The following is a 22,695-nucleotide window of genomic DNA, read 5'->3' on the forward strand; positions in this document are numbered from 1 at the left end:
GGTGCGGGCCCGCCATGGTGGGTGAGGGCAAGGCTGAATGGTGGCTGGGCTCTTCCGCCAGCTTTCCGATACGTCGTTTTTCGCAGCTCCTGAGCCGTGAGAGGACAACGAAAGCCCTGCGCTTCCCCGCAAGAAGCGCAACTCTTTACGTGAGGCAGGCACCTGCCAGGGACAAACGTGGCTGGCCAGAGCCTCACCCAGGCTACCGCCCTTTTGCCAGGAGTAAACATGGCGGCCCTCGCGCGCCGCGTCCGCCCCCCCCCCGCCTCCCTTTTGCTTGCGGAAGGCCGCCCGGCGCTGGCGTACGCAGCTTAGCGAATAGCGCCGGCGGCGCAGCGGGCGCCGCCGCCGTGCGCCTGCGCGTTGGTGCCGCCTGGTCGCTGAGGCGGCGGGGCGGGAGGGGGGGGGGGGGGCGGTTCTGGCGGCGGGGCCCCGTTAGCGCGGCAGGAAGTGGCCGGTCCCGCCGCCGTGCACCATGTCGAAGCGCCTGAGGAGTAGCGAAGTCTGCGCCGACTGCAGCGCCCAGGGTAGGCACCGGCGGCTCGGCGAGGGCACCCCGGCGGCGGGGAGAGCCCATCCCCCTCCCCACAGAGCGGGCAGCAGCGCTTTCCCCCCCCCCCCCCTTCATCCCTCAGGCGCTGAGGGGGGCGGGCAGGGCCCGCAATGGCCGGCGACGGGGGTTGGCAGGGTTTGGCGGGGGGGGGGGGTGTCCTGTCAGCAGGCCGGCCCCCGCTGCCCGGCACCCAGCTCGGCGGGAAGGCGGCGGGCCCGCACCTCCCCGGCGCTGCTGCGGGGGTGTCACCGCCTGGGAGCGGCTCCCCCCTCATCGGCGGGGAGAGGTTTGGCCGCGTCTTCGGTGGTTTTGTCCGTATCGGCTTGTTTCTGCAGCACCCGATCTCGTACCGAGTGATGATGGGCTCAGCCCTCTCTTCGGTTTGCCAGAATTTGGGTTTTAAAGCACTCGGGTAGCCCGGCTCTCCCCCGGCCCTCCCGGGGACCGGACCGCCGGGGCATGGCCTGCGGACAGCGACCACCCCCTGGGTGTAAGTAAATCTGGAAGTCCTCGGCCGCGAAAGGAGGAAGGCTTACTTAAATAAATCTTATAGTCAAGGAGCAAAAAGGTGGGAGGAGGGTGTATGTTGGAAACGTGTCAGGGAGTGGGACAGTGGCCGTCTCGGGGGTTTTGTGCAGGTGAGAGCGGGGCTGGCTTCGGAGACATTCCTCCTTCTGAGGGTCAGGGGGGAAGTAAAATTTAAATTTAAGTTCCCAGACTTCGAAAGAAAGGGTGTTTGGAAGTGTCCGATAGACTCGTATTGGAAATGTTCAGTGAGCAACATATTCTGGATGTGCACGTTGTCTGTTTTACACTGCAGATAAGTTTGGGAGCTTATTGAAACAAATCTTGTCTTTAGAAAGTCAGTTGTATATCCTTTTCTGACTGTTTGTAGTTTTGCTGGTTTTGTATTTAAAACTGTCTAGTTTACTTTTTTTTTTTTTTTTAAGCAACTGCATGTATTTGTTGTCTTTCCTTCTCAGTGTTATTTTGTTGTTTCTGTTCTGTGCTGGTTCTAACAATATAATTACTTATGTACATACTGAAATTAATTAAAACAGTGTGATGTAGGTAACATTTGAGTGGCCAGAAGATACGATGTGGGAGAGGGGATAACAGCTTTTGTAAAACGAGACTTACGTTTAAAAAAAATAAAATAATAAAAATCCCAAATTAACTCCCACGGGGTTACTTTTATCTTCACAGAATTTTGTTTTCACAATAAATAGAGCTTGCATATCTTACGTAGGCAGTTGTCCCTATCTCATACAAGGTATCTATGCTTTTAAACATCAGTGGTGTTAGGACGCTAAGATAAAGTTGTGTTACTGTGTTTGTGTTCGTTAAACTTGTCACGACTATGCAGTGTGTCAGGATCACTATTAGGGTAATCTTGTAAGCTGGCTTTTTATTTTGTTGTGTCGTGACTTTATAGCATTGTCAGATATTTATTTGATCTTGGTGAAGAAATCTGCTGGTTTCTCTATATATATAAAAAAATCCTAATTGAATCCTTTCTTAAATTAAAAAAAATACAATAATCAAACCCTTCTTTTACTTCAACCAGAGAGGGTTTTCGGAGTGGTGTTTGGGAGCTGCTACATGTAGAGCTGCGTCAGGAGACCTGGTCAGGCTGCAGATAGGTGCAGCAAGTGGAGAGTGCCTCAGTGCTGCCATAATTAGTACTTGCCCCTTGAACTTAATCGATACACCCTTTGTGTTTTCTTTTTCATGAGGTGATTTTACGTGTACTTTTCTGGTACACTTCCTATTCTCAGGCAGGAGTTCATTTTTCAGACTCACGGTTCAGGCTTGTCTTCATCGCACGCTTCCTGTTTTGAATCACTCTGCCATGTTCCTGAAAACAGATTTAACCTATCTTTCTAGCTTCTCCCCTGTTGTAGTTTGGTATCGGCTTAAACATATTTTGATTGCATCCATAATTGGATCTCTCTTAAAAAGAATTCAGATAAATTCCGGCACAGACACTTCATTGAGTTAAATTGAAACCCAAAATAACAATTTTTGCATAACCTGACAGCGCGCTCTCTGTTTCTTCAGACCGTCTAACACTCTGTTCCTCCTCCCTTTCCCATCCCCATCTGTTACTTGGCAACAAGTAAATGGTACTGAGATAGGTATGACTTGAACTGAGGGGCTACAAATTGTGCATTTTCCTTAAAAAAACCCTCTTTCAGTTAAACCAGTGTGACTCAGAAAGCAGGTTGCAGTGCTGACCTTCCCACTGCTCTTTGCCCAGTCCGCTCTCCACCATGCCTCTGTCAAATCTGCTCTGTTCCGTATCGTTTAGGCTCCTGAGACAGGGCTCAGCTGAGCTGCTGTCAGTCCTCCCTGGCCTCCCGAGCGCTTACTAGGAGCAGAGAGTGTCCCCTTGGCGCCTTGTGCTGGACTTTGCAGTTCCCTTGCTGAATCCATCTGTGGTTTTTCTTTTTGTTTTTCTTTTATTGTCATCTTTTTTTGCATCACACTATCCACATTTTCAGTGGTGCCAGCTTTTGACAGATTCTGCGTAAACATGGACTCTTTCTTCAATGTGGTTTCTTGAATGTCCAAGCTGAGATTACAAGCAAGGCCTCAGCTTTCTTCAGAAGAATTTTAAAGTCCTATTTTTGCTATGAAATGACCAAATAAACAGTAGCTGACTCTATCATGGCTAAATGGCTGTTGTTTGGAGCCAGTTAAATTAGGTGTTAAGGTGGGCGTGAGGGGAAAAAAACTGATAATGACTGCTAGTCAAAACAGTGAGGCTCACAAGCAGCCTGTAACTAGTGATTGGAACAAGAAACGGAATGGCTTTCAGAAGAATCCTGTTAGTTTATGAATGAGCGTGTGATAAAGTTGTCTATAATGAGAAGGGACTAGACTCGTTAATCTGGAAGGCTGCCTCCAGTCTTGGGTTAGGTTAGCACTAATGCATCTCATTGTTATTTTTTCCTTCTTAGAAGTGAAAGTTGTTGAAATAATGGAATGATTTAATAAGGAGGTTGTGTGCTTGTTATTAATTTGTTTTTTAAATTAGGTTAGGGTTTTTTTCTAAAACATATGCTTTAATTTGGCTCTGGGCTGTGATAGTTATCATCTGTGAATAGATGCTCCCATCCCTCATGGCCTGTGGTTCGAACAGGTTTGCCTACATTGCCTTCAGCACACACACAGCATCAGCTCTGCTTAGAAACCACAGCTATGATCAGATCTCATGTTTCAGGGATTCAGTAAATTCATTGCATGGGTCAGAGAAGACTTTTTTGTGATGCACAATTGCATAGATGTATTCTGACAGGATGCAGTTCTCTCATCAGATAACCAGGCTTGTGTTCTACTCACTTATTTAGCTTCAAACTCTGGATTTGAAATTGAGAAGATCTTGAATTCCTTTTTCCTTCTTCTCAGACCTGAAGATCTGTCTTGCTACTCCATTGCCTGTTACTGCAGGGTCCTTGGCACACGGAGTTTCATGTGTCACTGATGGAAAACTGGGGTTTCTTTTGAAGACTGAGCTGAGAGCAGCAGAGGGAACTCGGTTCAATGTCCTATTGTGTTCATATTCCATTTCAATCTGATGGAACATTCCTACTGGGTTTTATACTATTTGATGTTTGAAGCTACGTCATAGGTAGTATCTATTATTTACTACTTCACCTTCCATCAGTTTTCTCTCTGGTTTGCTTATAACATGGATCTATTCGGAGCTGAATTTAATTTGCTTGGCAATTTTTTATTTCACTGAGCCTTTAACTTGACATGTATGTATCTTGCTCTTTTTTTTTTTTTTACTGTGACACTCTTTAGTATTTTTATTATTTAATGTGGAAGTCAAAAAACATTGTAATAATATAGAACTGAAAAAGCATGACTACCACTTCTTATATATAGACTTCTGAGTTTTTCAAAAGAGCAAGTAGGTATTATTGTTACAAATATTTTTGTAGGATTCCACTAAATTACAAGTAAGCACTTCAAGAAGATAATAAATTTAGCGTCCTGTTACGCTTACAAAGGGAAGTATTTTTATAGGAGGAACTGCAAACAGTGGGACTTTTTTCAGAGTTTCCACAGTGGGTCTCCTTGCTGTCCTAGTGCTCCTGCATCCCCAGGAAGTGCAAGGGCTGGTGCTTCCCGGCATCCAGATTCCCAGCAAGGTTGTAACATTCGCAAGCCCATACAACTGCTGAGCAGTAAAGCTGAGGTTAGAAGAAAGGGCTCCTAATTTTGGGCTGTGTGTTTGAAATACAAGGTCACGTTGCCTTCTGTGTGTCATTGCTTTATTCTTTTTTAGATCCGTGTTGGGCATCTATAAACAGGGGGATTCTGATCTGTGATGAGTGCTGTAGTGTTCATCGAAGTTTGGGGCGTCATATCTCTCAAGTGAGACATCTCAAGCATACACCATGGCCTCCAACACTGCTGCAGGTAAAAAGTAAAACTGTGACTTCCTTCATTAAAATGGATATATTATTTTTTAAAAACATTTTTAATGAGATTTAAATCACTAAGCTTTTGTTTGAGAGGGGCTGGTCCTTTTAAGCTTTCTTTTTCTAGGTTAGTCTTTTATTTCTCTTGTCTTGCTGTGATGACTACTAAAACCAGAATTGTCTACACCTTTGTAATTTTATACCTTTGTTTTGGAAGATCATCTTCAACTTTTCTTTGATTTCTGCAATGCATCTGCTTCAACCTAAATTTTCAATATATAGCAAGCCTCTCTCTTCAGTAGAGCCACTGTTGAGAAGAGTAGAGAATTTTAAGGGGGTTCTTACTACATTCCATATCATAACCTCCTAGGCATGTACCTGGTTCTGAGATCCTGGAAGGTTATGGATGCTGGCACACAGAATGTGAATTTCTGTTGGCTTGCTGTCTATTTGAAAATAATGACAGATACTTGTCAGTCTGTGCAGCTAGCAGCAAAATTTCTTCACTGCTTGTTTGTATGCATTTTGGATTTCAGATGGTTGAAACACTGTATAATAATGGTGCTAACTCCATATGGGAGCATTCCTTGCTGGACCCTGCCTCTGTTATGAGTGGAAGGCGCAAAGCTAGCCCACAGGATAAAGTGCAGTAAGTGAAAAATGGCAGAATTTTTATTTTTGTAGAAGTTAGATTATTTTACTCAGCAGTGACAGAGGCAGCAGGATATTCATGGGAACCTGTGTATTTTTGTTGCTGGAATAGAACAGGAGTAAACTAGTTCTTTGTTCACTTTTTTTTTTAAATTTCTAATTACAATTTTTTTAAAAATTATTGCAAAAATGGAAATAACATTGCTTAAATTCTCGAACTATTGATTCCTGACCTCAAGCTTTGAATAGTGAGGACCTTCACTCATACTTGAATCAATAGACTTTTAATTCTCGTGCCATATGCTTCAGTTAACTGAACGCTGCTAATAAGATTGAGTTTGGTTGATGAATTAAAAAAAACATTGAGAGAAGATTTCTGTCACTGAATAATGATGCTTTGCTTTAAAATGTAAATAACTATATATAGTAAGTATATACTTTAAGTTGGTGTAATTTTAAGTTCAATGTTTATTTCTAAGGAATATACACTACATGCTACAGTCTGCAGATATTTTGATGTTTGTAACAAAAGTATGTTCTCTATAGTTAGACAATCTGCACTGAGTTGTTTTTTTAATGAAAATATTTTTACATGTCTAATTTTGCTACTGGTAGCATGCAAAAATTTAATGCAATGTTCATTTGTGGCTTTTTCTAGAGCATCTGTATTATTGTAAAAGCACCAATATTTATTATCTTTCCCTTCTGTTGCTTGGGTTTCTTTTTACAGTCCCAATAAAGCAGAATTCATTAGAGCTAAATATCAAATGTTAGCATTTGTTCATCGCTTGCCGTGCCGTGAAGATGACAGTGTTACTGCCAAAGATCTTAGCAAGGTTAGTATTTTTTTTCTGGAAGTCTGAGGAAGCTGCAACTTATGTATAACAGAACAGTGAAATCTGACTGAATTAAATGAGTTGCTTCTGACTTGAGATGATTATTGCTGTTCTTCAGTGCTATTATGTAAACAAATACAGCTTGTCTTCAACTTAAAGCCACTTTTTGGGTGTAATATATATGGATACTGGAGTTGTGGATGGTTGAGAGGCATCAATTTAGGTTAACCTGGAGAAAAATGTTTACCCAAAACAGCTGTCCCAAGAATTCTTGCATACTCGTTTCTACAAGCATGGCTGGAAGAAAAAAAAAAAAAAAAAAAGAAGACAGAATCAGTTACTGCCACTGTATTAAGTACAATCCTTCTTCTTTTTCAGCAACTCCATTCCAGTGTAAGGACGGGCAACCTGGAGACGTGTTTGCGACTACTCTCCTTAGGAGCTCAAGCCAACTTCTTTCATCCTGTATGAATGCTTTTTTCATTATTTTGAGATACAATCAATTCTTACAGTTTGTAATATTTATACTGATTTCAGCTGATGCGCACTGTATTTCAGTCTTCTACGCAGACCTGTTGATTAAGTAGATATTTTTCTTAATAACTTGTAGGAGAAAGGAAACACCCCGCTCCATGTTGCTGCTAAGGCAGGACAGACTTTACAAGCAGAATTATTAGCGGTTTATGGTGCTGATCCTGGCACGCAAGATTCCAATGGAAAAACTCCAGTTGACTATGCAAGGTAGAAGGCTCTGACAGATGTGATTCTTTTATATATTATACAATGTTCATAAAACACATGGTGAACCTGCTTAGATATGTTTCTGTCCTGAAAATAATTTGACTGTTAAATGCTAATAAGTACTTCTTCCAGAAAGAGCAAATGCTCAAGTGTATAAATAAGCATTTTCATTGTTTCAAGGCCTGTATTCTCCTGGATGCTCGAGACAACAGTTGTGATCCCAATGAAACGGGCTGTGCCAATCTAGCAGCTCACGGAAAAGTAATCTGAGGAGAAGAGTTTCTGAAAGTTCAGCAAACTTGAGTAGACTCCAGGAATTCGGATTAACTAGGGAATTGCTGTAGGAAAGGGCTGGACTGCACAGATGGATCGGGGAGCAGGGGGCAGACCCAGGTTAGGCACGTCCCGGCGCAGAACTGCGCGCGCAGGAAAGCCTGCCTTCAGAAGGGCTCTAGGCTTCCCCAGGGCAGGCAACGTTCACGTCAAGAAAAATTAAACGTGAACATCTCTGCTGGTCGGTTGGGCAGTAATGAGGCACTGCAAGATCTGCAGCACAGCATTGAAGATTTTTTTGTGTTTTATATGCAAAATTGGACATTACTGATCAACTAGAAGCCACACATTTGTGTAAATAAAAGAGCCTCATTGCTCTGATTGCTTTTAAATTGAGGCCATACATGGAATCTGAAGACTGAATAAATTCGCTTGGTTGCAGAACACAATATGCCAGAATATTTCTATTTCTCAGTGCTCTTAATCAAATGTGAGGTTGGGTGAGTTTGCTGCATGAGCTCAGGAACTCTCTAGAAAGTTGTAAATAACATACTCAAAGTGGCCTGTATAATCTGATTTTTTTTACTACAGCAAAGCACTAGGCAAAGCTTTTCACTGACTCTTTTTGAGCAGTTCTTGAAAGTTTATCTGTAGTTTTCTGCCCACTGGAACATAACGTTGAAAATCCTGCTGTGAGTCTGTGCTGTGTGGATACACTCAAACATGTGCAGTGTTGAACAGTGGCTTGTACTAAATCTACTGCTCTGACCAGTTTTTGTATGTCTCAAAATAAGTAACTAATGTATCTTTTCTGTGTGTGTGTGTGTGTAAACCAGACAAGGTGGGCATCATGAACTGGCAGAGCGCCTGGTGGAAATTCAGTATGAACTCACAGACAGGTTAGCTTTCTATCTCTGTGGCAGGAAACCAGGTAAGTAGAAAAAACTACACTCAGAGATGTTTCAGTGTTAATTATGGGACATTTCATACTATGGTATATAATGTTTGTGTTGGCGTTACTACACTTTTTATATGCATTTCAAATATGCTAACATAAATTATACAAGAACAACTAAAGAAAATATAACATGTAACATTGTGATAATGCATTTAAAATTCAGATAAAACTGCAGGCTTTTAAATATACCTAAATTTAAAATTAAGTTCCTTTCTGTTTTTCCACAAGTATATGTTCTGGCAAATGGAATATGCCAGCAGGCGTGGAGAAACCTAAATATAAGATTAGATAAGCACTGTTTAACTTCGAGGAGTGAATTGCAGGGAAAATGTACATTTTGTGAATGTTGAATAATCTGCCAGAGATACTGCAGAAACTCCTTTAAGTAGTTTCTTCTCATTGAAATGCAAAAGCGGGGGGGTGGGTGGGTGTGTGTGTTCAATTAAGTGGGTACCTTTTGGACACAAGCACACTTAAAAATGTTTAGCCATTAGGTGCTAAAAGCACCTGTGTTAGAACTTAATTTTTTAAATGGAATTTTAATACTGTTGATAAGCTTTAATTGGAATCTTTGATACCACCAGGAAATTGTGGTAGGAACCTTCTTTTAAGACTTGCTAGCTTCTTGTAATTGGAAACTGAGTAATTACATCCCTGCTGCATATATTCTTGGGTTTCTCATTACTGTGTCCTTTAGTAAAACTGAATACCAGCTGTATATCCTGACAACATTGAAAACTTTAGTCCAGTAACAACCTACTAAAATGCAATTTGTTTTCAACTCTAGAGCATAAAAATGGACAGCACTTTGTTATACCTCAGATGGCAGACAGGTAAGTTACTGATTCCATGGCATATCTGAAAACAGCAAAATAAAAAAAAAAATCCTAATTAAGTTTCCTTTTCTTTCTGAAACAACTTTTAAGCTTGTTGTCATTCTAACTTTTTAATGTGTGCCTTTATCAATCTTGGAAGCTTTTTTTTTTTCCCAGACAGAACTTTGTCATTTAAACAAAATCAGAAAGTTGTAGAAGTTTATTATATTTGTTAAAATACAGGGGGAAGGTGAGACAATTATATTGAGGGAACACACATGGGAATTTCTGGGAAACAGATTTTGTAAATAATACAAGGACTGATTAAGTTAGTTTCCTGATACTGCATTTTGAAACTAATGCTTGCAAGGAAGGTGCCTTTTTCTCTGAAAATATTTATACTTTTGATCATCTGAGTGCTTTTAACTTTTGTTTATGATGAGTTAAATCACACTTGTATAAAACATCAAGTATTAATTGTAAGTCCCTATTTCTTTTATTGCTATGCAATTGGAAATAAGACGGCTGTAAGTAAACTATTGTCAACGTATTGCTCGCAAAATTTCTATGAAAAGCTGTAATAAAATAAAAATTATAGAAACTGTGTAGTAGTTAGTAACATACTTAGTGTTAACATCTGTAATTTTTTTAGATCTGCTGTGTTTAGCTTTTGGATAAAGTACTATGTATTTTCAGTGCAAAGTATTTTGCAGAGCAGAGCAAGTATCGTTTGCCTCATTACACAGAGAAGGAAGCTGACATGCAGAGGAAATGATTTGTTCAAAGATGTTGCTCAGATTGCAGAGCCTGCAGTATGACCTGACTCTCTTTTACCTCTGCCTGATGTCCTCTGCTTGTTTGGTTTTGGTTTTGTCTTTTTTTTTTTTCCTTTGTCTAGTTGACGGCCTACACAAACCCTCTGTGATGTCAGTTAATCATACAGAGGTTTTGTTTGAGCCTTCCCATCCTAGTAGGTCAGGGGAGTCTTCCCCTGCATGATACAAATATAGACTCAAAAGTTGTCAGCTTCCTGGTCTGTGGTTCTCATGATAAATTCTGTTGAACTGCACAATTTTCATCTTGTGCCTCGTGTTCAAGGCTGGAAACCAGTAGAAGAGATTATTTACTAATCAGTACAGAATCATTTTAAGCATGGCCCTGTTGCTGTAGCCATTTGCCAGCCTGATGGTCATCTACCTCCTGCAGAGTCCAGTGGAACAAATCCCGTGTGTTTTCTGTGGGCTCGAGTTTTGGTCAGAATGATCATACTGTTCCAATTCCTTACAGAAAGCATTTTGTTGCACTACAGCTTGATTGCTTCTTGAGCTATGCAAATGTGGGTATTTATGTTCCAAAGGATTTGGGGGATTCTTTTGTTTTAAATTTAAGATTGTTGTTTAGAAAAGTTTAGTAATACACTAGCTGGTAGCAATATTAGTAAGATCAATGCATTAAAAACTAGATTAAAATTATTAAAAGATTAAGGAGTTTCAAATAAGTGACATTTTAATCATTGAATTATCGAAACATAGAATTTGTGTTTAAACAAGCTATTAAGTGCTGTAGATGTAATGATCACTTTCTGTTCTCATAGCAGTCTAGATTTATCCGAACTTGCAAAAGCAGCTAAGAAGAAGCTTCAGTCTGTAAGTAAAACTGCCAGTGTGATGTGTGACACATCTTTGTCTGGATGTGGCAAACTCTGCACTTCATCTTTCAAGCTGGTTTCAGCTGCTAGTAATTACTGCATAAACAAATGTCAACTCTGTGGCAAGTTAAAATTTTGGAGAAAAACATGAAAATAGGCAGAAATGGAGGAGCAGATATGATGACAAATCCATGAGGGAGAACAAATACTTGTTCATCTTGTCTGGGGTAGTACCTCTAGGTTTGTCTCCCCCGTTCAAAACCTCAAACTTTATTGTTTGTCTTGCTTTCATCTATTTTATATAAATCTGTATGTTAAATGTCACTATTTGGCTTTAACTTCCAGGAAAGCCAGAATAGTGCATTACTGTCTGCTAATTAGTTGATACTAGCCCACTTCTGAAGGAAGATCAGCCATCTGTTCAGGCTTGCTTACACTCACTTAGTTATCAAGTTAGTTATCAAGTCTGGTACCCATTACTAACGTTAATTCACTGTACGTCAGTAAGTGAAACATCCACAAAGCCCTGTGGCATCTTAATTTCACGTCTGGTCTTCCAGCAGCTCAGTTCTTCATAGCACAAGTATCTCTCTTGGACTATCCACTGTAGGAACAGTTTGTAACGCACAAGCGTTTTGTGGGCCTTCACTGCTCAGTTAAGCCCACATCTACAGCAGCATTTGGATACCTGATTCTCCCAGTAGGTCTGCTTCACCCCAAATACACAAGGTCTTCATGTGGTCAGATAGGAGAGAAAAAACAAATCCATTAACCAGTAAAGTGTAGAACAGTATTGTTGTCTCTGTATCTAGCAATCAGGTGGGTGTATGTATCTGCTTAATGGATTGCTTTACAATGCACGCTGAGAAACGAGCAGTTATAGAGGCTGAAAAGCAGCCAAGCGAGAGCAGAGTTGTGCTGTTATATTTTTATGCTATGGAGGTCTTGCTGGATTTTGTTCATTTTCAAGCTGTAATTATTCTCTTCTACCCTTAGCTAAGCAACCACTTATTTGAAGAACTTGCCATGGATGTGTATGATGAAGTTGACAGGAGGGAAACAGATGCAGGTAAATGAGGCTTTCTGGAATGTGTGTAAAATAAATTTGAATTGTTACATTACATACAAAATGCTAGTGCACGTATATGATCTGTTTGAAATATTTTTGTATTCAGTAATTACTGATAATGGTAGTTTCTTTGTCTTGCATTGTCTGAAGGTGATGTTAATTGAAAAAATCTTGTGGTTTTTATGGAGTAGAGAACCCTCGGGGAAAAAGAGCCTTCCTTTGAATTGATTGTGTTTGTGTCTGAAATTGTGGTCTTTTATTCTTTGACAAGAAACACTGTCAAAATGTACTGGAAGGTTATTTCCTCTTTTTTTTTTTTTTTTTTTTCTTCCCTGAGCAGTTTGGCTTGCTACTCAGAATCATAGTACTCTTGTGACAGAGACCACAGTGGTCCCTTTTCTTCCCGTAAATCCTGAATATTCCTCAACAAGGAATCAGGTATGCAGTCTTCTTAATACTGTAAAACTATTTTGATTTAACAGGCCAGGTTCTAAGTAATTGATTTACTACATTACTGTAGAAGAGTTGCATCTCCTTGTAAGGAGATTAAAATACTTTCACGTTTTCCCTGCTCTGGAGTGTGCAGCTGGATAATTTAAATCACACTCTGCAGTAAATGTAATTGAACAATCAACTCTCTGTGAGTGCTATAGTCTTAGTTTTACCTAGGGACTCTGCTGTTTATCTAATACATGATCTACTTCTTTTTTTCTGCATTATTCTTTAATTTAGGGAAGACAGAAACTGGCTCGATTTAATGCCCATGAATTTGCTACGCTAGTTATAGATATTTTAAGTGATGCCAAACGAAGACAACAGGGGAATCCTCTCACTGGTTCAAAAGGTGAGTGTACTTTTGGTTGTCAGCTCTTTATGCAATTCTTCAGTAGTTTGAGCGATACTGTAGCCTCATTCAGAAGTATTATATGAATGAAGAAAGAGATTTATATTGTATTTATGAATTACAAGAACTGAATCATGTGGATAACAGGCTATTGGCAACGTGAATTAGGCCACCAAAATAATGCCCAAGTACAGGAAATTTCTCTTTTAAGGTTGGTATTTGTAATACAATTAAATCAAGTGGGTTATGTGCAATTCAGGAACATCTTTCTATGGCGGTTGTGATTTTTATAACTTGGTAAAATTTTTCAGAATACTGCTGTACAGTTTTAGAGTGACACTTCTTATTGGCAGCTAGGATAATGTCAGTGTTTTAGATGCTGGCTTTCTTGGCTGCAGGACTTTGCTGTAATTTAGTTGCTCTTGAGCTTATTGCTAATTTACTTAAAAATGTTTACTTTCTGTACTTCTTGAGCATGATACATATCAAAGAATATAAATACCTATGTCAACAACCAGACAGCCATAGTTCTAGCGATGATGTCATGCAACAACATCTGAACACTAGTTTTCCATCTGAAAATACAAAAAATCTTTTCTAACTTTTAATTTTTGCCTGTATTTTTCTTTTGAATGTTGAACATCCATTTGTCCAGTGTAGTCCATTTTGTGTTTTTTTTTTTTTTTTCCCTTTATGTGACTTTTAAGCTGCTAAAGCGTGATTCTCACCACTTTAACTTATCTGAACACTTACAGGAAATGAAAAGACAAAGCCATAAAACTTAGATGTTTTAAACAGTAATAATCCATACCTATTAGGTGAATCCAAGTTAATTTTTTTGAACTGGGCTACTCAAATGATCCTTTATTATGGCATGTCTTTGATTTGTCTCATTTAAGATCTTTTCTGATTTTATTTTTTTGAAATTACTTTAAAGTATGCAATTCCGTTTCTTCTCCAAACTTACCAGCACATTTTTAAATGGTGTATGTTGATCTACAGAAAATGTGGAACTGATACTCAAATCAATCAGCAATCAGCATAGTAGTGAAAGTCAGGATAATGACCAGCCTGATTATGACAGCGTTGCTTCAGATGAAGATACAGATCTGGAAACAAATGCAGCTAAATCAAGCAGACAGAAGGTAGGTTTGAAATATTTATACACACACCAAATTTTATTCATAAAGGTAATCTGCACTGAATCTTTCCCCTTGTGAGGGGATTTAACAAGCATAGCTTTTCAAATTTTTCAAATAATTTTTCAAATTTAAAAAAAAATAATTTTCACGTTAATTTCAGAATCATGCCTCAGTTTATGAGCTTCAACAAAACTAAGTCTTGTGACTTCAGGAATTTATACTGTAAATAAAGTACTCCTCTGGAAAAGTAATGTGTGCCACTGCGCATGCCTGGAGTTAAGGTATAGATCTAATTGCACCAATGAAGTAATTGGATCTACCAAAACACTCTTAATCAGTGATTCCATGGTATTTCACAAACATGTACTGCCTTCTGCTGAAGAAATAGTTAGACCAATAGTGACTGAGTGTTTTAAACCATTCCTGAAAATAATGTAGCATGGTAAAAAAGGGGCAGTAAACCTGGTAGTTCTAGTTTAATTTGCCCTGGTAATGTGCACACTGGTTATTTAACATCCTGTCTTTTATGACCTTCCAGTTCTTTATTTCATACTTAAAAAAAAAAAAAATCCTTACAAGAGTGTATCATATCACTGAAATGCTGAGCCAGATGTTTTTGTGCATAGAGAAGCTAAGAGTTGACTGACATAAAATTTTTTTTATATTGGACTGAAATTATTTTAATGAATGGATCTTATTAATTTGAACTTAATTCGAACTGTAATTCCTTTAAAGTAAGTACATGAAAAGCTGTTGGAATCTTATTGTCTTGTTTTCTTTTGGTAACCTGTCTCTCAGTGATGTAAGTATTGTTCTCTTACTGTTTGTAGAGCCTGGATTCAGACTTGTCAGATGGACCGGTGACGGCCCAAGAATATATGCAAGTTAAAAATGCGTTGGTGGCTTCTGAGGTAAAGATTCAGCAGTTAATGAAAGTGAACATCAACTTGAGTGATGAGCTGAGAATCATGCAGAAAAAGGTAACAGGCAAAATTGTGTAACCCCTTAATTTCTTGACGTATTTTAAGTTGACCATAATAAAACTGCTGAAACTGAAGATGCAGTAACCCAATACCAGGACAGTGAGAAAACTTATTTTAAAATGGAGCTGCTTTGGAATCAGATGAGACTATAAACATGTATGTGCAGCAGACACTTTGAGTAGTTTTTCTTGGAGATGATGATGATTTGCTTAGTTCACTTTGACATCAGTTTTCCAAGTGACAAGACAGTTGTTGCAAGTCTTTTATGGTTTTGCTGTCTTGCTTCAAGATAACCAGTTTTCAACAATGAGAAAGTAAGTGCTAGCACACATCTTACATATGTGCGCATACCTATATACTGTACTTCCATCTTTTCCAGTAAATACGTTGGGTTTTTTCCATTAATAAGCCTAGCTGGAATGAAGGCAAACAAAAATTCCAATCCGGTTTGGCAGGAGAAAGTAATCTGAAATGTGGCAATACAATACAAAGTTTTTTGTATACCAGGAGTCCAAGATTTATTTGTTTGCTTGTGTTTGAATCCATTGGAAATAGCATGTAAAGGATATAGTGGTAAACTCAATTACTGCTTTAAACCTTCAGTGTGGGTTTTGTCTAGACGAGGAAATGGTAGAGGTATCTCATTTACAATATGTGTTACTATGTATGGATAGTCTTATACAAACAGAAAACTGACCATTTTTGCTAAAATCCTGAATTTAAACCTCTGAAAACCCAGTTTGGAAGCCAGACCTTCTAATCCTTATATAAACAAACCAACAATTCGTTGAATGCTTTGCCAGTGTTCTGGTAAATAGAGATTTTTGTGGGGTAAAGGAGACTTCATGTCTGTATTGAGTTCACTATCCTGTCTGTCATCTAGCCTAGAAAGAGCTGGGTGCTTCCCCAAATTAATTCCTTTACCTAGCATTAAAAATCCTGTTTTCCAAATAATTACAGTACTGCAAGACTTACAGTATGTGCTGTAGAAAGCTCTCTCCCTGTAGAGAAGGTTGTTCAAGCTGTGCTCCTGCAGAGGTGAACCTGTGCTGAGAGCCTGTCTCCTCTTTGTTTTGGGGTAGAGAGGCTGATGGTTTGTTGAGCAGAGGGAATTGTTGAGTTCTTAGCATCTGAGGCCGGGCGAATTGAGCAGATTCGAATCTCTGTTAAGTGCCATCCTTCTCTTACAGTTGTGTTCAGCCTTTTAGATCTATTGGCATGATGAATGCTGAGAGGAACCGAAGAGAGCTCAGGGTGTTTCCTTGGTCTTGTAAACCTTGCTGGTTAAGCATTTCGCTGCATCAACTGAATTAACTTTTCACTTCTATTGAGTTTCTTTAAAAAGATATATTCTATTTAGGGTTAAATAAAAATCTTTAGGGCCTATGAATTAATGAGACTTCAGTATATTTATGTGATGCAGCAGAAGAGAGATCATTGCTGTGCTGCAGTTGAACTTGTTTTGAAAGATGACATAGCCAGGGCTTGCTCACCTTGGAGACAAGTTGCACTAATTTTGTGTCCTGATGATGTATGTAGTGATGGGGCTTCTTTAACTCAGTGTTTAGCGGCTCTGGATTGGTGAAGGACCCAGCCGTGTGCCACTGCAGAATGCAGGATGGGAGGCAGCAGGGCACAGAGCTGTCTTAGCACTGAGCTGCTGGGAACTTCAGTATAATATGGGAATTCTCTGCTGGGTTATTTGTGGCAAGACACCAATCTATTTGTACTACTTCATCGAATCTGTTGTATTAGAAGTCATTCAAGAATGCCTTATTTTTCTTTCTTTTTTTTTTTTCTTTCTTTTTTTTTTTTCTTTTTTTTTTCTTTTTTTATTGTTTTCTAAGCAAGGGCTTTGAAGTTTATAAACTAAAAAAGTCTATCCATTTTATATCTCACCTTCTTAGCCAACTGTGTATCTAATCTTTTGCATGCCAATTACGAAGCAAACGATGTTAATTAAAAAAGAGGCACTTGATAACTGCCACTTTAGATTAGATTCTTCCTAAATAAAAATGAAAATAGTTCCATTACTTTAATGGGCATTCTAATGGTTATTTTTATGCCTACAGATTTTTTAGGTGCTTATAGGTGGTTAAGATTTATGTCTGAGTTTACATTAGCTGTTGGCTAAAACTGCACGAAAAGCAAGTTTATAAAATGAAGAAGTTTGGAAGAAGGAGACTATGAAGTTGACCTATTTAACTCCCTCTAATGTCAAACTTTTGAAGGGTGGCTTGGCTCCAGGCTTATCCTCAAATCTTAAGACTTGATACATCTTACTACAGAGCACACAAAGTGGGGAAAAAAAGCATAAATTATCTTGATAGAAGTCTTCACATTCTATTCTGGGAAGTGCTCTAGGCAAAATAAGTTTTTTTTGGTAGAGATAATGTTCTTGAAGGTTCATGTGATGCAAAGTAAATCAAGTACTAAGCATGCCATTTCCAGTTTAAAAGGCCATCAGCTGTTTGAAATATTATACTCAATTATTGTTAGAGAATTGCTGATACCGACTTTTTTTACATCTTTTCTTTAGGATGTGTTAATATAGCAAACTTACTTTGAGTAACTCCACAAAAAAAATGAGAAATGTTGCATTTTTACTATCCATCAAATACATACTAAAAAGCTCTAAAATTATTTCTTGTTGGCTTCTTAGAAAGCAGTAGCAGATAATTTTCGTAAGCTAAACTCTCCTTTTGCTTTGCAGAGCAAGCTCTAGTTTTCTTTGCGCTGCCTCTGGTGTCTGTGCTGTAGTTCTGGCATTTTCAGATTTCATGGGCCTTATGTTAGAGTCCTCTCTTAAGTTCTTGTACTGACTGCTGAAATGGATCACTATACTTGAAAAACTGTTTTGTTGGCAGTCCTTCCCCCCACAACCTCCTTATATTACACGATTCATGTGCCAGTACAGCCAGGCTGGAAGAAATGGATTGTGTGTTTTTAACTACAACAGACAATTTCGAGATCTAATTTAGCTTGCATCCCAGCAAAAAGTGCTGGAAATCAGCACATAAATATTTCCAGATCTGGAACATAGATGTTTCTATGCTTATACTAAGCAGGTCAAGTAGATTTGGAAAAATAAATCAAACCCCAGCTACTAGTAACTGGATTTACTAGTAAAGCTGACAAGCGTGTATTGTATAGTCAGTTTGCTTTTGACGCTTGCTGTTAGAAAAACAAAGTCCCACTGCTAAACATTTCTTTCAGCTTCAAACGCTACAGAGTGAAAATACCAACCTCAGAAGACAGGCCACAACCAATATATATCAGGTCCAAACTGGTTCTGAATACACAGACCCTACCAACAATTCTTCTTTAAAGCGGCGACCATCTGCACGGGGTAGCAGACCCATGTCCATGTATGAGACTGGATCAGGTCAGAAACCCTACCTCCCCATGGGAGAGGTCACATACCCAGAAGAAAGCATAACAAGACTGCAGCCTTTCCCTCCACATGTAAGTAAAACTGCTGATGCTTCTGCATTTCTTCTTGTGTTCAGCTTTTCTGTCTGTTCCAGCTATGCTCATTTACCAAAGCTGCTCAACTGTCTGCTTCAGAGTGAATTTGAACTGTAAGAGTTGTTAATGTTTGCTGTATTAACATGTCTGCAGGAGCTTGATGTTTTGAGAAGTAAAAGCTATAACAGTTCTGGAATATGTAAACCGGAGCTTTTGGCTTCTGCTCAGCTGTTTCTTTTAACCACAATGTATATGCCAAATATCAATGTGTGGCTGTTTGAAAACCAGGAGGATGGGTGGGTGGGAATAGTGTTCCAAGAAGGTAGGTAAGGTTCACGGATTCTTTCTTGAGATATACGGACATGTGCCAGTTTGTGGAACTTCAGAACCACCTTTCAAAAATAAAATTGAAGCTAAATTTTCACTAGGCCACCAATTTCTCATTCAGATTGTGGAACTGGAGGCTGAAGATGGTTTAGATCTGTTAGTTGAACAGATTCTTCTGGTTTAGTATTTTCATGTTATGATACACTAATAGTGGAGAGGGAGTTAGTTCTGTATGAGCCACAAGGATTTTGCACTGATGTGTTCATACTATAGATGAGTGATCCAACACACACTAGTGCTTATTAATTTTTTGTTGCATCTTTTTAGACTGCCCTGTAGGCAGGAATAATGGACAGTATTTTCTAGGCACATATTTAACATTTGTGGATTTGTTTCAGTATATTTTCCTGTTGGTAGCACTATCTTGTATTTCCTTCCAGATAAATAATTAAGCCCTTTAAAACATATTTGGATGTTAACAGGTTTTTTGACCAGCATGAAGGAGGGCAAATGTTCCATGCACATTCCAAAGATGACAGTTGAATGCATCAGGGAATCAGTGCAGAAATTTGTATGCCGGGGTTTTTTCTGCCTTCAATTAAATCAATAAGAACTTTAAACTATGAAATATAGATAATTTTAAATTATATTGTCATGCTGATATAAAGGCAGTTCTGACAGCAAGAAATATCAGAATTCTTTTGTATGTGACAACATTTGCAAAACATGACAGTGCTTTTTATAGGTCCTTTGGTCATTTGGTTTGAAATTTAGATAGAAATAGCAGTTCTGAAGCATTGATTTGTTATATGGAGTTAGTTAATTTGGTATTGTGGTGAATGTATTTTATTCTCTGTGGCATTTAGCACCTCTGGAAAATCAATATTAGAATTAACATGAATTCGGTTGTATTTTGAAAGAATTAAGTCCACTCAGGCTTAGCCACGTTCTCAAAATCATTCTTGCTTTATGACATCTCCATGTTTTTAAGAATGTTCCTTTATTTCAGTTAAGAATTTATTTGTGTTTTGTTTTTGGTTTTCCCGAGTGTTTTTCTCTTTCCCATTTTTAGATCGGGAGGAGTGCGTTTGTGACCTCCTCTTCATCTCTACCTTCCTTCCCCTCCACGCTTTCCTGGTCAAGGGATGAAAGCACACGAAGGGTTAAGTACCTTCCCAATTGGTCTTTTACCTGGAGGAGGTGGCAATCTCCCTAGAAGCCATTATGCCTCTACCTTCTCCCCTTTTATGCTGACTAGCCTTCATGTTTGCATGAAGCAGTATTTCATCACTTTCCGTTTCTTCTGCCACGTGCTGCGGATACGTGCCTCTCTCTAACTTCACAACAGCTAAAACCTTTAGCATTTAACACCAGTTACTCCAGATCCCTTGTTGAACTGCATAACACTGAGAACAGTTAGGAGACAAGTTGGTTGCTGTTTGGAAAGTAATTTGGCAGGCACTCACTGATATTTCATATGCCAGTACATAACTCTTCCTACTGACTAAAACGCACTGCATGAGATGTACGAAGCTCTGGGTCCTTGCTTTAAAGCCTGCTTTCTTTGGGGGCTGTCAGTTTGCACCTCTCCAAAGTGGTACTGATTGACCGTTTATCTTACAGATGTTTATTAGTTTGTTTGAAATTAGTTCTTTAGTCATCCAAACAGCCATTCATATTGCCCACTGATACATGATCAGCTAGCCTGCTTCCTGCTGGCCTTGCCTGACAGAAGAATGAAAGGGTGCAGGAATTGCTTTTAGCAAGATTCCTTTCAGGGCAAGATGAAAGACACTGAGAGTGTATAAAGGAAGCTTATATTGGTGTACCATCAAGACCTACAAAACCTTGTTCTTAGCGGTTTTGTTAGCTGCAGTACAGACTCTAGGAAAGAATTGCAGCGTTACCAAGAAACATTAAATGCATTCTGTAAGTTTCTATTATTCCAAAGACACGGTCTTTGGTGTGGCCTCATATGTGAGCTATTAGCTATTAGAAGAAGCCTTGTTCAGCTGCTTAAACATTTTTGAACACTGTTCTCTTTTTGTAGTGAGACACTTTAGTCTGGTCTTACTCAAACTCATCTGCTAGAAATGAGCGTAAAATGCCACCATGAAAAAGGACACATGTAGCAAGGCAAACAGCTTGATAGATTAGTCTGTCCGTGACAGCCTCTTTTTAGACTATGTTTTATTTGGGATCCTTGAACTAATTGCAAGTTACATATTCAAGAGAAGAGAGAAGCACATTGCATTTGCAGCTCTAGAATAACATTAATTTTTGGCTGTGAAGGGGCTGCGACTGAAGTAGTGGACCCTGAGCAGGTACAGCTTAACGTGTCACACGCTGATGAATGCTGGAGGTGAACAGCCCATAGCTTTCACGCTGCAGTTTGACCAGCTTGAGCTACCAGCTTGCACTGCTTGCAGAAAGTATTCTCCGTCGTCAGAATGGGTCGACTATGTTTCGAGGTCTTGTTCTGACTAAACCTCTTTAACTTTGATGCAAATACCGATACCAGGTCCTTTGGGCTGTTTTTAGATGTTTATGTCTCGTTTCTTAGCAAATAATGAGTAGCTTATCCCATTTTGTTGTATGCCATGCTCAAGATTTAGGCTTTGTCTACTTCTATATTAAAATAAGACTCTCTGAGAGTAAACTCAAGATAGTCGTATTTATATTTCAAGACTTAACTGATTTTGAAAATGTTTTTCAAGAAAAGTTCTCTCTTTTTGATCTGCTTTGTCTGTGTGGTTAATATAATGAAATGAGTATGGTCTCGTTCCGTTTCTTGGACAAGAATTTCAGAGTCTGTAATCAAATTTTACTATATAATACTAAATTTTTTAAAAAAACAAGTTTATGGTTTAAATATTGAATGGTCATACTCTGGCCTCTTGCTGCTAGGATAACCTGCTTTTTAAATCCTTGTGTCCCCATTTGACTGTACATTGTTTGGACATCTCGGTCGAGTAAATACTAGATTTGCAAGTAGGGCTGGATGATAAAACTTGGGAGGGAATATCCTGCTTGGTGGAATGCAAATCTGGGTTGGCTGCAGCTGATAGCAGTATCGTGCAGTGCTAGAAACTTGCAGAAGTCTGGTTTGTTTGATATTACTCTACACGGATTCCATTACTATATTATCAAATCCATAATATCCTATTCTTCTAACTTATTGTTGTCATTTGTATTTCTGACCACAGTATAGTGCTTTGCCACTAATTGTACTGTTCTCTATACGTTTGGAAGAAGGAAAGGGTCAAACCCTACACATAATAGTTTCATATCTTCAAAATGTGTGTCACTTTTACAATTGATCTTTACTATCTAACCTGAGAGGTGAGCATTCAAAAAAGGCTTGTTTTTTCTTTCTGTGCAGAGTAGCTTTAAAATGAGTGGAAAGTGTTCATAACTCCAGGTGCTTCAGTGTTAAGAATTGTTGGTTTTAACATTAGATGAGCACTTAACAAACATACTGGATCTTAACCAATGAAAACTATTTCCTAGTCACATTTTGGGTCTGTCCTCGAGGTAGAAGTATTATTTCCAAAGTGTATGGACCAAGGATGCAAATTGAAAGTGTCCCTTACAGTCTAATGCTTGAGATTCCCTCACCTTGACTTCAGAGCTTCTGCAGAGCGCCAAGTCTGGTTCTTCAACAGGGATTGCGAAGGACCCCATTACCTGAGCAGTGGCTGTGACTAGGGTGGGAGCTGATGCAGAGGCTGATCTGTATGTGGAGTGACACTGGTGTGGCGTACCTGCAAATGGACGAGCTGTAGTAGGCACTCCTGATGAGCTTTTAAGTCTGGAGTAGGCGGGTGTGTGGTGATCCTGGGGCCTGGCTGAGGATGGGAGTGTGCCTGAGGGCTTCAGACTGCAAAATGATGTGGATTGCAGAGATCGGCCTGACAGTAGGTATTCATAGCATAAACCTCTGGGATGTTGCAC

The 22,695-nt window shown here is 39.2% G+C and overlaps 1 protein-coding gene across 12 annotated transcripts in view; it reads left to right on the forward strand.

The window, feature by feature from the left end:
* The first annotated feature begins 405 nt into the window (after positions 1–405).
* The window catches only part of GIT2 (GIT ArfGAP 2), a 31,909-nt gene continuing 9,619 nt past the window's right edge, over positions 406–22,695 (forward strand). Inside the window, exons 1-17 of one of the 12 annotated variants that reach the window (XM_042805600.1) lie at positions 406–527; positions 4,851–4,984; positions 5,523–5,635; positions 6,368–6,473; positions 6,852–6,938; positions 7,084–7,214; positions 8,324–8,418; positions 9,233–9,278; positions 9,782–9,787; positions 10,855–10,906; positions 11,905–11,977; positions 12,315–12,415; positions 12,710–12,821; positions 13,824–13,966; positions 14,794–14,943; positions 18,163–18,411; positions 19,814–19,903. In XM_042805600.1, the coding sequence (XP_042661534.1) occupies positions 476–527; positions 4,851–4,984; positions 5,523–5,635; positions 6,368–6,473; positions 6,852–6,938; positions 7,084–7,214; positions 8,324–8,418; positions 9,233–9,278; positions 9,782–9,787; positions 10,855–10,906; positions 11,905–11,977; positions 12,315–12,415; positions 12,710–12,821; positions 13,824–13,966; positions 14,794–14,943; positions 18,163–18,411; positions 19,814–19,903 (1,740 nt within the window). In that variant the 5' untranslated portion in view covers positions 406–475. Of the gene's footprint in view, positions 528–733; positions 1,044–4,850; positions 4,985–5,522; positions 5,636–6,367; positions 6,474–6,851; positions 6,939–7,083; positions 7,215–8,323; positions 8,419–9,232; positions 9,279–9,781; positions 9,788–10,854; positions 10,907–11,904; positions 11,978–12,314; positions 12,416–12,709; positions 12,822–13,823; positions 13,967–14,793; positions 14,944–18,162; positions 18,412–19,813; positions 19,904–22,695 lie in introns of those variants that run through there. The other 11 variants (XM_042805601.1, XM_042805602.1, XM_042805607.1 and 8 more) reach the window with 11 other exon arrangements.

This window comes from Tyto alba, unplaced genomic scaffold (assembly GCF_018691265.1).
Source record: "Tyto alba isolate M040663 unplaced genomic scaffold, T.alba_DEE_v4.0 Super-Scaffold_44, whole genome shotgun sequence".
Classification (NCBI taxonomy): domain Eukaryota; kingdom Metazoa; phylum Chordata; class Aves; order Strigiformes; family Tytonidae; genus Tyto; species Tyto alba.